General features: G+C 45.4%; 1 protein-coding gene across 1 annotated transcript in view; it reads left to right on the top strand.

Moving 5' to 3' along the window:
- LOC137322209 (dynein axonemal heavy chain 8-like) overlaps positions 1 to 15158 on the top strand; it is a 1675662-nt gene that overhangs the window by 1474127 nt on the left and 186377 nt on the right. Inside the window, exon 94 of the mRNA XM_067985325.1 lies at positions 9619 to 9720. Within this exon, the coding sequence (XP_067841426.1) occupies positions 9619 to 9720 (102 nt within the window). The remainder of the gene's footprint in view (positions 1 to 9618; positions 9721 to 15158) is intronic.

The following is a 15158-nucleotide window of genomic DNA, read 5'->3' as shown; positions in this document are numbered from 1 at the left end:
CAGACAAGTGCCAGGCAATGACCATCTCCAACAAGACAGAGTCTAACCACCTCCCCTTGACATTCAACGGCATTACCATCGCCGAATCCCGCACCATCAACATCCTGGGGGTCACCATTGACCAGAAACTTAACTGGACCAGCCATATAAATACTGTGGCTACAAGAGCAGGTCAGAGACTGGGTATTCTGCGGCGAGTGACTCACCTCCTGGCTATCCAAAGCCTTTCCACCATCTACAAGGCACAAGTCAGGAGTGTGATGGAATACTCTCCACTTGCCTGGATGAGTGCAGCTCCAACAACACTCAAGAAGCTCGACACCATCCAGGACAAAGCAGCCCGCTTGATTGGCACCCCATCCACCACCCTAAACATTCACTCCCTTCACCACCGGCGCACTGTGGCTGCAGTGTGTACCATCCACAGGATGCACTGCAGCAACTCGCCAAGGCTTCTTCGACAGCACCTCCCAAACCCGCGACCTCTACCACCTAGAAGGACAAGAGCAGCAGGCACATGGGAACACCACCACCTGCACGTTCCCCTCCAAGTCACACACCATCCCGACTTGGAAATATATCGCCGTTCCTTCATCGTCGCTGGGTCAAAATCCTGGAACTCCCTTCCTAACAGCACTGTGGGAGAACCTTCACCACACGGGCTGCAGCGGTTCAAGAAGGCAGCTCACCACCACCTTCTCAAGGACAATTTGGGATGGGCAATAAATGCTGGCCTTGCCAGCGATGCCCACATCCCATGAACGAATAAAAAAAAACATATCCACTGGTTCTCCCCCATCTATTTTACTAGTTGCATCCTCAAAAAACTCCAGTAGATTTGTTAAGCATGATTTCCCTTTCATAAAACCATACCGACTTTGTCCAATCCCGTTAATGCCTTCCAAGTGTTCTGTTATCACATTATTTTATAATAAACTCTAGCATTTTCCCCACTACTGATGTTAGGTTAACTGGTCTGTAATTCCCTGTTTTTCTCTCCCTCCTTTTTTAAATAGTGGGGTTATATTTGCCACCCTCCAACCTGTAGGAACTGTTCCAGAGTCTATAGAATTTTGGAAGATGACAACCAATGCATCCACTATTTCCAGGACCTTTAGTACTGTGGGATGTAGATTATCAGGCCCTGGGGATTTGTCAGCCTTTAGCCCCATTAATTTCCCTAGCACTACTTTTTTTTTACTAATACTGGTTTCCTTCAGTTCCTCCCTCTCACTAGACCCTTGGTTCCCTAACATTTCTGGGAGGTTATTTGTGTCCTCCTTGTGTCACTCCAGATGTGGTCTAACCAGGGTTTTGTATAGCTGTAGCATAACTTCTACCCTCTTGTATTCTAGTCCTCTAGATATAAAGGCCAGCATTCCATTTGTAGGGTGTTTTTGGGGTTGTTCCCACCCTATTGATCGGTGCAGATATCTGGTCCCCGGTCTAGCCAAGGAACACTTATACCTCACGGATTGGGGGTTCAGGAAACGGGACTTATGCTAATGCACGCGGTGATGGGTCAATTAGCCGAATAGCACAGAGAACACACAAACTTGGTGTTTGAATTGAATTGGAATGTTGGTTTATTATACCGTCAACACGAAGAAAATAATGATAAAAACGGTCCTACACAGTACATTGAGTTACACACACCCACTACAGTACATTATCCCGCTAAACTAAGAGGTTTATGGGGACCCTGGAGACACCTATCACACACACACACGTATAGTCGAGGCTCACCAATCCTTTGCACTTGCAGGTCTGGCTGACTGGTTCTCTCATGTAGGATTCGTTGGTTTCGCTGGAAGCTGCTCTCCTCCCTGGAGAACTCGGGTGAAAAAAAAAGAAAGAAGAGCAGGAACTAAGAGGAAGAGAGAGAGAGAGAGAGAACTGGAAAAGAGATAAGAAGCAAGAACCAGAGAAAGCAAACAAGAGCAAGAGTGCAAACCAAGAGAGAGAGGGATTTCGAGCTTCCACTTATATACCCCTCTCTTACAATGGTCTTCATTGTTAAATGAGGCACTTCATGTCTGTTTAAACAGTTTTTACAAAGTCCTTAAGAATCTTTGATGGCTTTTAATGGTCTCTCATCATGTTGCAATTGCTTCTGTCGATGGGTCATTGTTCTACGAATTCATTTCGATTTGTTGAGCACTTGCCACACAAGGCTTCCTTTTCATCCCACGTCCTAGGTGTCAATTAGTTTTGCATCAGAACCGAGGCGTGGCCCCACCATGTCTGGAGCAGTCGCCTCTCTCAATGGCCGACTGCCTCTCGAATTAGTGCTGATTGTTGACCGCCTGCTGTAGGTTTTGCATTAAAACAGAGACATGTCTGAAGCAATAATTCTCCCACATTCCACTGTGTGTGTTGTTGATTCGTCTGGTGACCTCTCACCTATCCTTCCATCTTCGGATTTTGGTCAATGGCCAAAGTTTTACATATTCAGGGAAAAGGTGGAATTCCCAGAATTCTTACACATTAGCCTTTTTGATTATTTTCTGTACCTGACCATGACATTTTAATGATCTGTGTTCATGGACCCCTAAGTCTCGTTAGACCTCCACTGTTTCGACCTTTTCATCATTTAGAAAGTACTCTGATCTATCCTTTTTAGGTGAAAAGTGAATGACCTCATACTTGCTTACATTGAAATCCATTTGCCACAGATATGCCCATTCACTTAATCTATTAATATCTCGCTGTAATTTTATGCTTCCATCTACACTGCTTACAATGCTGCCTATCATTGGCAAACTTGGATATGTAAAAGGGTGTAAGGATAAACCCAGCAACTATAGGCCAGTCAATTTAATCTCGGTGGTGGGTAAACTTTTAGAAATGATAATCTGGGGCAGAATTAACATTCAATTGGACGAGTGTGGATTGATTAGGGAAATCCAGCACGGATTTGTTAAAGGCAAATCGTGTTTAACTAACTTGATAGAGTTTTTTGATGAGGTAACAGAGAGGGTAGATGAGGGCAATGCAGTTGATGTGGTGTATATGGAACTTTCAAAAGGCGTTTGATAAAGTGCCACATGGTAGGCTTATCATCAAGATTGTGGCCCATGGAATAAAGGGGGCAGTAGCAACATGGATACAGAATTGGCTAAGGGACAGGAAACAGAGAGTAATGGTGAACGGTTGTTTTTCGGACTGGAGGGAGGTGTACAGTGGTGTTCCCCAGGGGTCAGTGCCGGGACCACTGCTTTTCTTGATATATATTAATGACTTGGACTTGGGTGTACAGGACACAATTTCAAAATTTGCATATGACATAAAACTTGGAAGGGCAGTGAACAGTGAGGAGGATAGTGATAGACTTCAAGAGGATATAGAGAGGCTGGTGGCAGGGGCGGACACGTGGCAGATGAAATTTAATGCAGAAAAATGCAAGGTGATGCATTTTGGTAGGAAAAATGAGGGGTGGAATATAAACTAAAGGGCACAACTCTAAAAGGGATACAGGAACAGAGCAATCTGGGGGCATGTGTACACAAACCGTTGAAGGTGGCAGGGCAGGTTGAGAAAGCGGTTAAAAAAGCATATGGGATCCTGGGCTTTATAAATAGAGGCATAGATTACAAAAACAAGGAAGTCATGATGAACCTTTACAAAACACTGGTTCGGCCACAACTGGAGTATTGTGTCCAGTTCTGGGCACCATACTTTAGAAAGGATGTGATGGCCATAGAGAGGGTGCAGAACAGATTTACTAGGTATGAGGGACTTTAGTTACGTGGATAGACTGGAGAAGCTGGGGTTGTTCTCCTCGGAACAGAGAGGGTTAAGAGGAGGTTTGATAGAGGTGTTCAAAATCATGAAGGGTCCAGACAGAGCAGATGGAGAGAAACTGTTCCCATTGGTGGAACCAGAGAGCATAGATTTAAGGTGATTGGCAAAAGAACCAAGGGTGACATGAGGAAAAGCATTTTTACACAGCGAGTGGTTAGGATCTGGAATACACTGCCCAAGGGGGTGGTGAAGGCAGATTCAATCATGGCCTTCAAGAGGGAACTGGATAAGCACTTGAAAGAAAAAAATTTGCAGGGCCACAGGGATAGAGCGGAGGAGCGGGACTAGCTGGATTGCTCTTGCATAAAGCCAGCGCGGACTTGATGGGCTGAATGGCCTCCTTCCGTGCTGTAACCTTTCTATGACTCTATGATTCTATGTGGCTCTCTTTCCCGCCATCTAAGTTGTTAATAAATACAGTGAATCGTTGCAGCCCCAACACAGATCCCTGTGAGACACCTCTAGTCACATCCTGCCAATTTGAGTACCTGCCCATTATCCCAACTCTCCGTCTCCTGCCGCTCAGCCAGTTTCTTAACCAGGTCAACAATTTTCCCTAAATTCCATGAGCTTCGACTTTAGCCAACAGTCTCTTCAGAGGGACTTTATCAAATGCCTTCTGGATGTCCATATAAACGACATCCATATACATTCCTCTGTCCACTACTTTAGTCACCTCTTCAAAAAATTCAATCAGGTTCATCAGGCATGACCTACCTTTCACAAATCCATGTTGGCTCTCTCTGATCAGCTGGTGTTCAGTCACCCTATCCTTAATTATAGACTCGAGTAATTTCCCCACAACAGATGTTTGGCTAACTGGTCCATATTTCCCTGGTTTCCCTCTCTCACCTTTCTTAAATAACGAAGTGACATGTGCAATTTTCCAATCTAAAGGAACGGTTCCTAAATCGAGAGAACTTTGGAAGAATATAATTAGGGCTTCTGCAATGTTCTCACCTACTTCCTTTAAAATCCTGGGATGGAAACCATCTGGTCCTGGGCATTTATCACTCTTTAATGCCATTATTTTCTTCATTACTGTTAATTCACTTACTTTAATTATGGTGAGTCCAACTCCCTGATTCAAAATTAGTTTCCTTGGGGTGTCCGGCATGCTATCCTCTTCCTCCACTGTAAATACTGATACAAAGTAATTATTTAATACATCCACCATTTCCTTATCTTCATTTAAAATATCACCATTATCAGTTTTTAAGGGGCCCACAATGCTCTTGACCACCCTCGTTTTCCTAATATAATTGTATAAAAATGTTGTGTTGATTTTGATATCCCTTCCAAGTTTCTTTTCATACTCCCTTTTTGCAGCTCTTACTATCTGTTTTGTCAACCTTTGCCGTTCTTTGTATCTCTCCCAGTTGCCAGGATATGTGCTATTTTTTGCATCTTTGTATGCTTTTTCTTTTAGTTTTATGTTGTCTCTTACCTCTTTTGTCGCCAATGGCATTTTTTTTTGGCAAATAGAGTTCTTGCCTCTCAGGGGCAACTAATTAACGTAAACTGGTTCTGTACCGGTTTTTGAACACCTCCCACTGATCTTCTGTCATTTTACTCATTAACAGATTTGCCCTTTAAAACTCTGTGCCCATTCAATCACTGGATCAGCAGTCTGTGGTTCTAGAGCTGTGACAAAGAGGAGAGCCAATAGGAGCCACCCCTGACATAGGAACAGGAGTAGGCCATTCAGCCCCTCGTGCCTGCTCCGCCATTTGATAAGATTATGGCTGATCTGTGATCTAACTCCATATACCTGCCTTTGGCCCATATCCCTTAATACCTTTGGTTGCCAAAAAGCCATCTATCTCAGATTTAAATTTAGCAATTGAGCTCGTATCAATTGCCGTTTGCGGAAGAGAGTTCCAAACTTCTACCACCCTTTGTGTGTAGAAATGTTTTCCAATCTCGCTCCTGAAAGGTCCGGCTCTAATTTTTAGACTGTGCCCCCTACTCCTAGAATCCCCAACCAGCGGAAATAGTTTCTCTCTATCCACCCTATCCGTTCCCCTTAATATCTTATAAACTTCGATCAGATCACCTCTTAACCTTCGAAACTCTAGAGAAGACAACCCCAATTTGTGTAATCTCTCCTCGTAACTTAATCCTTGAAGTCCGGGTATCATTCTAGTAAACCTACGCTGCACTCCCTCCAAGGCCAATATGTCCTTCCGAAGGTGCGGTGCCCAGAACTGCTCACAGTACTCCAGGTGTGGTCTAACCAGGGTTTTGTATAGCTGCAGCATAACTTCTGCCCCCTTGTACTCTAGTCCTCTAGATATAAAGGCCAGTGTTCCATTTGCCTTATTGATTATTTTCTGCACCTGTTCATGACACTTCAATGATCTATGTACCTGATCCCCTAAGTCCCTTTGGACATCCACTGTTTTTAACTTTTTACCATTTAGAAAGTACCCTGTTCTATCCTTTTTTGATCCAAAGTGGATGACCTCACATTTGTCTACATTGAATTCCATTTGCCACAGTTTTGCCCATTCACCTAATCTATCAATGTTGCTTTGTAATTTTGTTTTCACCTACACTGCTTACAATGCCACCAATCTTTGTGTCATCGGCAAACTTAGATATGAGACTTTCTATGCCTTCATCGAAGTCGTGAATAAATATTGCGAATAATTGAGGCCCCAAGACAGATCCCTGTGGGACTCCACTAGTCACATCCTGCCAATGTGAGTACCTACCCATTATCCCTACTCTCTGTCGCCTTTCGCTCAGCCAACTTCCTAACCAAGTCTGTACTTTTCCCTCGATTTCATGGGCTTCTGTGGGACCTTATCAAATGCCTTCTGGAAGTCCATATAAATAACATCCATTGACATTCCCCTGTCTACTACATTAGTCACCTCTTCAAAAAATTCAATCAGGTTTGTCAGGCACGACCTACCTTTTACAAATCCATGCTGGCTCTCTCTGATTAACTGAAAATTCTCAAGGTGTTCAGTCACCCTATCCTTAATTATAGACTCCAGCATTTTCCCCACAACAGATGTTAGGCTAACTGGTCTATAATTCCCTGGTTTCCCTCTCTCTCCTTTCTTAAAAAGCGGAGTGACATGTGCAATTTTCCAATCTAGAGGGACAGTTCCTGAATCGAGAGAACTTTGAAAGATTATAGTTAGAGCATCTGCAATGTGCTCACCTACTTCCTTTAAAACCCTGGGATGGAAACCATCTGGTCATGGAGATTTATCACTCTTTAGTGCTATTATTTTCTTCATTGCTGTTGCTTTACTGATGTTAATTTTATCGAGTCCCTGTCCCCGATTCAATATTAATTTTCTTGGGATTTCCAGCATGCTATCCTCTTTTTCTACTGTAAATACTGATGCAAAGTAATTATTCAACATGTCCGCAATTTCCCCATTGTCAATGACAATATCCCCAATTTCAGTTTTTAAGGGGCCAACACTCCTCCTGACCATCCTCTTTTTCCTAATATAACTATAAAAGTTCTTCATATTGGTTTTGATATCCCTTGCAAGTTTCTTTTCATACTCTCTTTTTGTAGATCTTACTATCTATTTTGTGATCCTTTGTTGATCTTTGTATCTTTCCCATTCGCCAGGATCTGTGCCATTTTTTGCCTTTTTGTATGCCTTTTCCTTATGTCTTATACTGTCCCTTACCTCTTTAGTTGTCAATGGCTGTTTTTTTTGGCAAGTCGAGTTCTTGCCCCTCAGAGGTATAAACCGATTCTGTATCACGTTAAATGTTTCTTTAAACATTTCCCACTGATCATCAGTCGTTTTACCCATTAACAGATTTGCCCAGTTTACTGTGGACAGTCTCTGTCTCATCCCATTGAAGTCGGCCTTGCCCAAGTCTAGAATCTTAGCAGCTGATTCACTTTTTTCCCTTTCAAACACTACCTTGAACTCGATCATGTTATGATCACTATTGGATAGATGTTCACGCACAGTTAAGCCGTTAACTAAATCTGGTTCATTACTCATTACTAAATCTAGTATGGCTTGCCCCCTTGTTGCCTCTAGGACACTGCTGTAGAAAACTATCCCGAACACACTCAAGAAATTCACTACCTTTCTGACAGTTACTAGTCTGCTTTTCCCAATCTATGTGAAGGTTAAAGTCCCCCATTAAGACCACTATGCCTTTCTTACACGCTTTTCTAATCTCTGCATTTATACAATCTAGCACTTCAGAGCTGCTGCCAGGGCTCCTATATACAACTCCCACTATAGTCATAGATTCTTCCCTATTTCTCAATTCAACCCATGAGGTCTCCTTTGGCTGCTTACCTCTCGTTATATCCTCCTTTATCATTGAAGTGATTTAATCTCTAATCATTAAGGCTACTCCCCCCCCCCCCCTCTTCCATTTTCCCTGTCTCTCCTGTATACCTTATAACCCGGTATATTTAGTTCCCAATCCTGACCATCCTGCAGCCATGTCTCAGTAATAGCTATCATGTCATACTCTCCAATTTGAATTTGAACCTGGAGTTCATTTAATTTATTCCTTATACTCCGTGCATTTGCGCTCGTCTCATGTTCGTCTCTTGAGCGCAAAATGAGGAAAGTATGGATCTCTGTACTTGTCCTGTGATTTTGCACATATACTTAGCCTAGAACCCAACAAGATAAAAAGAAAGAAACCACTCAACCCTGTCATGGGGGCTGCTTCATATCAAGTGACACAGCAGCAGTGCGATATTGTATGGCTCTGCTCATCACCAGCAAACCAAAGAGATGAAAAGCTTTTATCAACAACACATTTTCCAGATGACGGCAGTCTACTAATGACATCTTATTATAAAGATATCGCCTGGAATTTCCATGGGGGTTCTTCCGATCTCCCACTGTTTCTCTGGGTTTTCCACTGATCTTCTGCCAAAGTTATGGTGGAAGATTGGAGAACCCCCGCGGAAATTCTACTCACTACAGAATTCATTGCACAGTGATTCAGTGTAACTAGTTACATTTCTTTTAGCATTTAACTGTATATCTTAAAGTATATAAGGTATTGGTGAGACCGCACCTGGAATACTGCATACAGTTTTGGTCTCCATACTTAAGAAAAGACATACTTGCTCTCGAGGCAGTACAAAGAAGGTTCACTCGGTTAATCCCGGGGATGAGGGGGCGGACATATGAGGAGAGGTTGAGTAGATTGGGACTCTACTCATTGGAGTTCAGAAGAATGAGAGGCAATCTTATTGAAACATATAAGATTGTGAAGGGGCTTGATCGGGTGGATGCGGTAAGGATGTTCCCAAGGATGGGTGAAACTAGAACTAGGGGGCATAATCTTAGAATAAGGGGCTGCTCTTTCAAAACTGAGATGAGGAGAAACTTCTTCACTCAGAGGGTAGTAGGTCTGTGGAATTTGCTGCCCCAGGAAGCTGTGGAAGCTACATCATTAAATAAATTTAAAACAGAAATAGACAGTTTCCTAGAAGTAAAGGGAATTAGGGGTTACGGGGAGCGGGCAGGAAATTGGACATGAATTTAAATTTGAGGTTAGGATCAGATCAGCCATGATCTTATTGAATGCTCGAGGGGCCGATTGGCCTACTCCTGCTCCTATTTCTTATGTTCTTATTTATGCATTATTGATGAAGGATTGTTCTATTTTAAATTTATTTATGATTGAATAAACAACCTGTACCATCGTAACTAATTAACGGAACAAACCCAAACACTAAAGATATTGCTCAAGAAGTGAATCTTTTTTTTAATCCAAATCACGGTACTTGTTATTTGGTGAGACTCTATACACTTGAATGAGATCCTGCTTCTTGCGTTTGGTTTCCTTCAGGGTGTGTCATGGAATACTATACGTTACATGCTCGGAGAAGTTCAATACGGAGGACGAGTTACAGACGACTATGACAAACGCCTCCTCAACTGCTTTTCCAAGGTAACCGCACTCCTAAATATTCTACACAGCAATATAGTTATTAAAAAGCATAAGAGGATAGTTTTGGGGCTGGAGACCATGGCCAGATTTTGCTGCAGCAGGGCATCTAACAGTGACTGCAGTTAGTTAGACTTGCCCTTGCATGTTTAGGTTTTTAATTTTTTTGCGTGGCAAGTTGCTGAAAGTGCAAGCTGATAACATCGCAGTAAGGGAAACAGGGCATCTGGGACCTGAATGAACAGGGCAAGCAACTGTGTATCGCTTTAATCAATTAGATTGAAGAATTGTGAAATTAACAGTGCAAGGGCTGAGAAGGAAGTGTAAATTAGAGTGGGTGAATTCAATATCAAATCAGGTACAGAAAGAGAAATAAAGAGAGTGAAAGAAAGATTGGATTACGAGAGAGAAAAAAGAATCAGAAAGGAAAAGTAAATAAAGAATAAAGTTTAACATTTTTAAAATCTCCAATAATTAAAACCTGCAAGAAGTGCCAGAGAGGTTGATTTTTTTTTTTATTCGTTCACGGGATGTGGGCGTCGCTGGCGAGGCCAGCATTTATTGCCCATCCCTAATTGCCCTTGAGAAGGTGGTGGTGAGCCGCCTTCTTGAACCGCTGCAGTCCGTGTGGTGACGGTTCTCCCACAGTGCTGTTAGGAAGGGAGTTCCAGGATTTTGACCCAGCGACAATGAAGGAACGGCGATATATTTCCAAGTCGGGATGGTGTGTGACTTGGAGGGGAACGTGCAGGTGGTGTTGTTCCCATGTGCCTGCTGCTCTTGTCCTTCTAGGTGGTAGAGGTCGCGGGTTTGGGAGGTGCTGTCGGAGAAGCCTTGGCGAGTTGCTGCAGTGCATCCTGTGGATAGTGCACACTGCAGCCACGGTGCGCCGGTGGTGAAGGGAGTGAATGTTCAGGGTGGTGGATGGGGTGCCAATCAAGCGGGCTGCTTTATCTTGGATGGTGTCGAGCTTCTTGAGTGTTGTTGGAGCTGCACTCATCCAGGCAAGTGGGGAGTATTCCATCACACTCCTGACTTGTGCCTTGTAGATGTTGGAAAGGCTTTGGGGAGTCAGGAGGTGAGTCACTCACCGCAGAATACCCAGCCTCTGACCTGCTCTCGTAGCCACAGTATTTATATGGCTGGTCCAGTTAAGTTTCTGGTCAATGGTGACCCCCAGGATGTTGATGGTGGGGGATTCGGCGATGGTAATGCCGTTGAATGTCAAGGGGAGGTGGTTAGACTCTCTCTTGTTGGAGATGGTCATTGCCTGGCACTTATCTGGCGCGAATGTTACTTGCCACTTGTGAGCCCAAGCCTGGATGTTGTCCAGGTCTTGCTGCATGCGGGCTCGGACTGCTTCATTATTTGAGGGGTTGCGAATGGAACTGAACACTGTGCAGTCATCAGCGAACATCCCCATTTCTGACCTTATGATGGAGGGAAGGTCATTGATGAAGCAGCTGAAGATGGTTGGGCCGAGGACACTGCCCTGAGGAACTCCTGCAGCAATGTCCTGGGGCTGAGATGATTGGCCTCCAACAACCACTACCATCTTCCTTTGTGCTAGGTATGACTCCAGCCACTGGAGAGTTTTTCCCCTGATTCCCATTGACTTCAATTTTACTAGGGCTCCTTGGTGCCACACTCGGTCAAATGCTGCCTTGATGTCAAGGGCAGTCACTCTCACCTCACCTCTGGAATTCAGCTCTTTTGTCCATGTTTGGACCAACGCTGTAATGAGGTCTGGAGCCGAGCGGTCCTGGCGGAACCCAAACTGAGCATCGGTGAGCAGGTTATTGGTGAGTAACTGCCGCTTGATAGCACTGTCGACGACACCTTCCATCACTTTGCTGATGATTGAGAGTAGACTGATGGGGCGGTAATTGGCCGGATTGGATTTGTCCTGCTTTTTGTGGACAGGACATACCTGGGCAATTTTCCACATTGTCGGGTAGATGCCAGTGTTGTAGCTGTACTGGAGCAGCTTGGCTAGAGGCGCAGCTAGTTCTGGAGCACAAGTCTTCAGCACTACAGCCGGGATGTTGTCAGGGCCCATAGCCTTTGCTCTATCCAGTACACTCACCTGTTTCTTGATATCACGTGGAGTGAATCGAATTGGCTGAAGACTGGCTTCTGTGATGGTGGGGATATCGGGAGGAGGCCAAGATGGATCATCCACTCGGCACTTCTGGCTGAAGATGGTTGCAAACGCTTCAGCCTTGTCTTTTGCACTCACGTGCTGGACTCCGCCATCATTGAGGATGGGGGTGTTTGCAGAGCCTCCTCCTCCTGTTAGTTGTTTAATTGTCCACCACCATTCACGACTGGATGTGGCAGGACTGCAGAGCTTTGATCTGATCCGTTGGTTGTGGAATCGCTTAGCTCTGTCTATAGCATGTTGCTTCCGCTGTTTAGCATGCATGTAGTCCTGAGTTGTAGCTTCACCAGGTTGGCACCTCATTTTTAGGTACGCCTGGTGCTGCTCCTGGCATGCTCTTCTACACTCCTCATTGAACCAGGGTTGATCCCCTGGCTTGTTGGTCATGGTAGAGTGAGGAATATGCCGGGCCATGAGGTTACAGATTGTGCTGGAATACAATTCTGCTGCTGCTGATGGCCCACAGCGCCTCATGGATGCCCAGTTTTGAGCTGCTAGATCTGTTCTGAATCTATCCCATTGAGCACGGTGATAGTGCCACACAACACGTTGGATGGTGTCCTCAGTGCGAAGACGGGACTTAATCTCCACGAGGACTGTGCGGTGGTCACTCCTACCAATACTGTCATGGACAGATGCATTTGCGACAGGTAGATTGGTGAGGACGAGGTCAAGTCAGCTTTTCCCTCATGTTGGTTCGCTCACCACCTGCCGCAGGCCCAGTCTTGCAGCTATGTCCTTCAGGATTCAGCCAGCTCGGTCAGTAGTGGTGCTGCCAAGCCACTCTTGGTGATGGACATTGAAGTCCCCCACCCAGAGTACATTTTGTGCCCTTGCTGCCCTCAGTGCTTCCTCCAAGTTGTGCTCAACATGGAGGAGGACTGATTCATCAGCTGAGGGAGGACGGTAGGTGGTAATCAGCAGGAGGTTTCCTTGCCCATGTTTGACCTGATGCCATGAGATTTCATGGGGTCCAGAGTCAATGTTGAGGACTCCCAGGGCCAGACCAGGTAAGGACGGCAGGTTTCCTTCCCTAAAGGACATTCGTGAACCAGATGGGTTTTTACGACAATCCGGTAGTTTCATTTTAAAATACTAGTATTTTAATTCCAGATTTTTTATTTAATTAATTGAATTTAATTAATTAATTGAATTTAAATTCGCCAGCTACCGTGGCGGGATTTGAACTCATGACTCTGGATTTTAGTCCAGGCCTCTGGATTACTAGTCCAGTAACATAACCACTATGCTACCGTACCCTCTTAACGTGTCATTAAAAGAATCTCTGATAGCTAAAAAGCTCCCTTTATCTGAATCCAGGCTTAATTAAAAATACAAAAATACAAAATTGGTATGGGGATGGAAAGCAGAGAGTACTGCTGAACAGTTGTTTTTCAGAGTGGAGGGAAGTATACAGAGGTGATCCATGGGTCAGTATTAGGACCACTGCTCTTTTTGATATATAGTAAAGACCTGGATTTGGGTATGGAGGGTATAATTTCAAATTTTGTAGATGATACAAAACTCAGAAATGTAGTAAACAATGTGGAGGATAGTAACAGACTTCACGAGGACACAGACAGACTGATGAAATGGTCAGACAAATGGCAGATGAAATTTAACACTGAGAAATGTGAAGTGATGCATTTTGGTCGGAAGAACGAGGAGAGGTAATATAAACTAAATGGTACAATTTTAAAGGGGCTGCAGGAACAGAGAGACCTCGGGGTGCACAAACACAAACCTTTGAAGGTGGCAGGACAAGTTGAGAAGGATGTGAAAAAAGCATATGGGATCATAGGTTTTATTAATAGAAACATAGGGCCCGATATTAGGAGGGAGGCGGGTTGGCAGCGGAGGGCCGACTGGGCGCACCCGCATCACAGGCTGTCAGCAGGAGGAGCCCTATTTAAAGGGGCAGTCCTCCAATGCTCCTCCTGCAGCAAAGAACCAAAATCATAGAATGGAGCAGGCCAGAGGCAAGGCTGCTCCCAGGTTTTCTGACTCCTCACTCCAGGTGCTGCTCGATGGGGTGAGGAGGAGGAGGGAAACGTTTTTCCCATCAGATGGGAGGAAGTGGCCTGCCTCTGCCACCAAGAAGGCCTGGCTCGAAGTGGCAGAGGAGGTCAGGATCAGCAGCAATGTCGGCCGAACCTGGGTCCAGTGCAGGAAGCGCTTTAATGTCCTAACCAGGTCAGCCAAGTGAGTATACTTATGCATTCTCCCACATTCTGTCTTCCACATCACCTCCACCACCACACAACTCCTCCTGCACTGCCACCACAACGCTCTCGCATCACTCCTCACATCCACTCAACCATCATCCTCACCTTGCCTGCACTTACTCAACGCCCCAGTTCCCATTTGAACACTACTACACAACCCAATCCTCATACAATCTCATGGCTGTGTCTCACACGCACCCTCCCATGCATCTCCCTCACGGTCACCCCCACCCACATCAATGCATGTAGCGGGTCACTATGCAACCATCACTCAATCACGCCTCTCTGTGTTTTGCCTTGATTGGAGAAGAGGTGCCAGAATGCCCGGGAGAGGGCAAGGACCAGAGGGGGCCTGCCACACCAGGTGGTCCTAACAGTCCTAACAGACGCGGAGCAGCAGGCAATAGAAATAAGCCGGACGCTGGAATACCTGTCTGTGGTGGACGCCGAGACTGGGAGCGCACAAGCAGCTGGTGACAGAAATCTAACACTCAGCACTCATGATAGTGAATGATCTTAACATCACTTGCCATCTGCAGTACCTCAACATCTGTCCACATGCTTAATATTGCTTTCTGTTCTCTTGCAGGGCCATCTGCGGAGGGCGATTCCTCAGAGGACCTGCCAACCTCTGAGGGGGCATCGTCACATCTGAGCCAGCCATCCACCAGCGCAGACACACACAACTCGGTGGGTCCCCATCCTCAGTTAGTTGGGCTTACACCATGGTGAGTCACCACGCACATGTGAGCACGAGCAGACCCTGGTGGCAGGGGCAGCCGTGGAGAGTCCGCGTCGGTGGGAGCACTCTTCTCCAGGCTCTGCTCAGCTGGACCCAGATGCTGAACCCTGGGGGCCAGCCATGAAAAGGAGAGTCATCGAGGGCCAGCAGCACATTGCCGAGGTACTGGAACAGTTGCCACGCGCACTCTCCACAATTGTGGAGAGGATGGAGTAGTCCAACTCCTGCATGAGTGGAATACTGTCACAGGGATGTGAAGGCATCTCTGAGATAGTGTCGCGGGTAGGTGCGGGAATGTCTGCGATGGGCTAGC

The sequence above is a fragment of the Heptranchias perlo genome, chromosome 5 (genome assembly GCF_035084215.1).
Source record: "Heptranchias perlo isolate sHepPer1 chromosome 5, sHepPer1.hap1, whole genome shotgun sequence".
Lineage (NCBI taxonomy): Eukaryota > Metazoa > Chordata > Chondrichthyes > Hexanchiformes > Hexanchidae > Heptranchias > Heptranchias perlo.
Note: the sequence above shows the minus strand (reverse complement) of the source record. Positions and strands in the feature narration are given on the sequence as shown.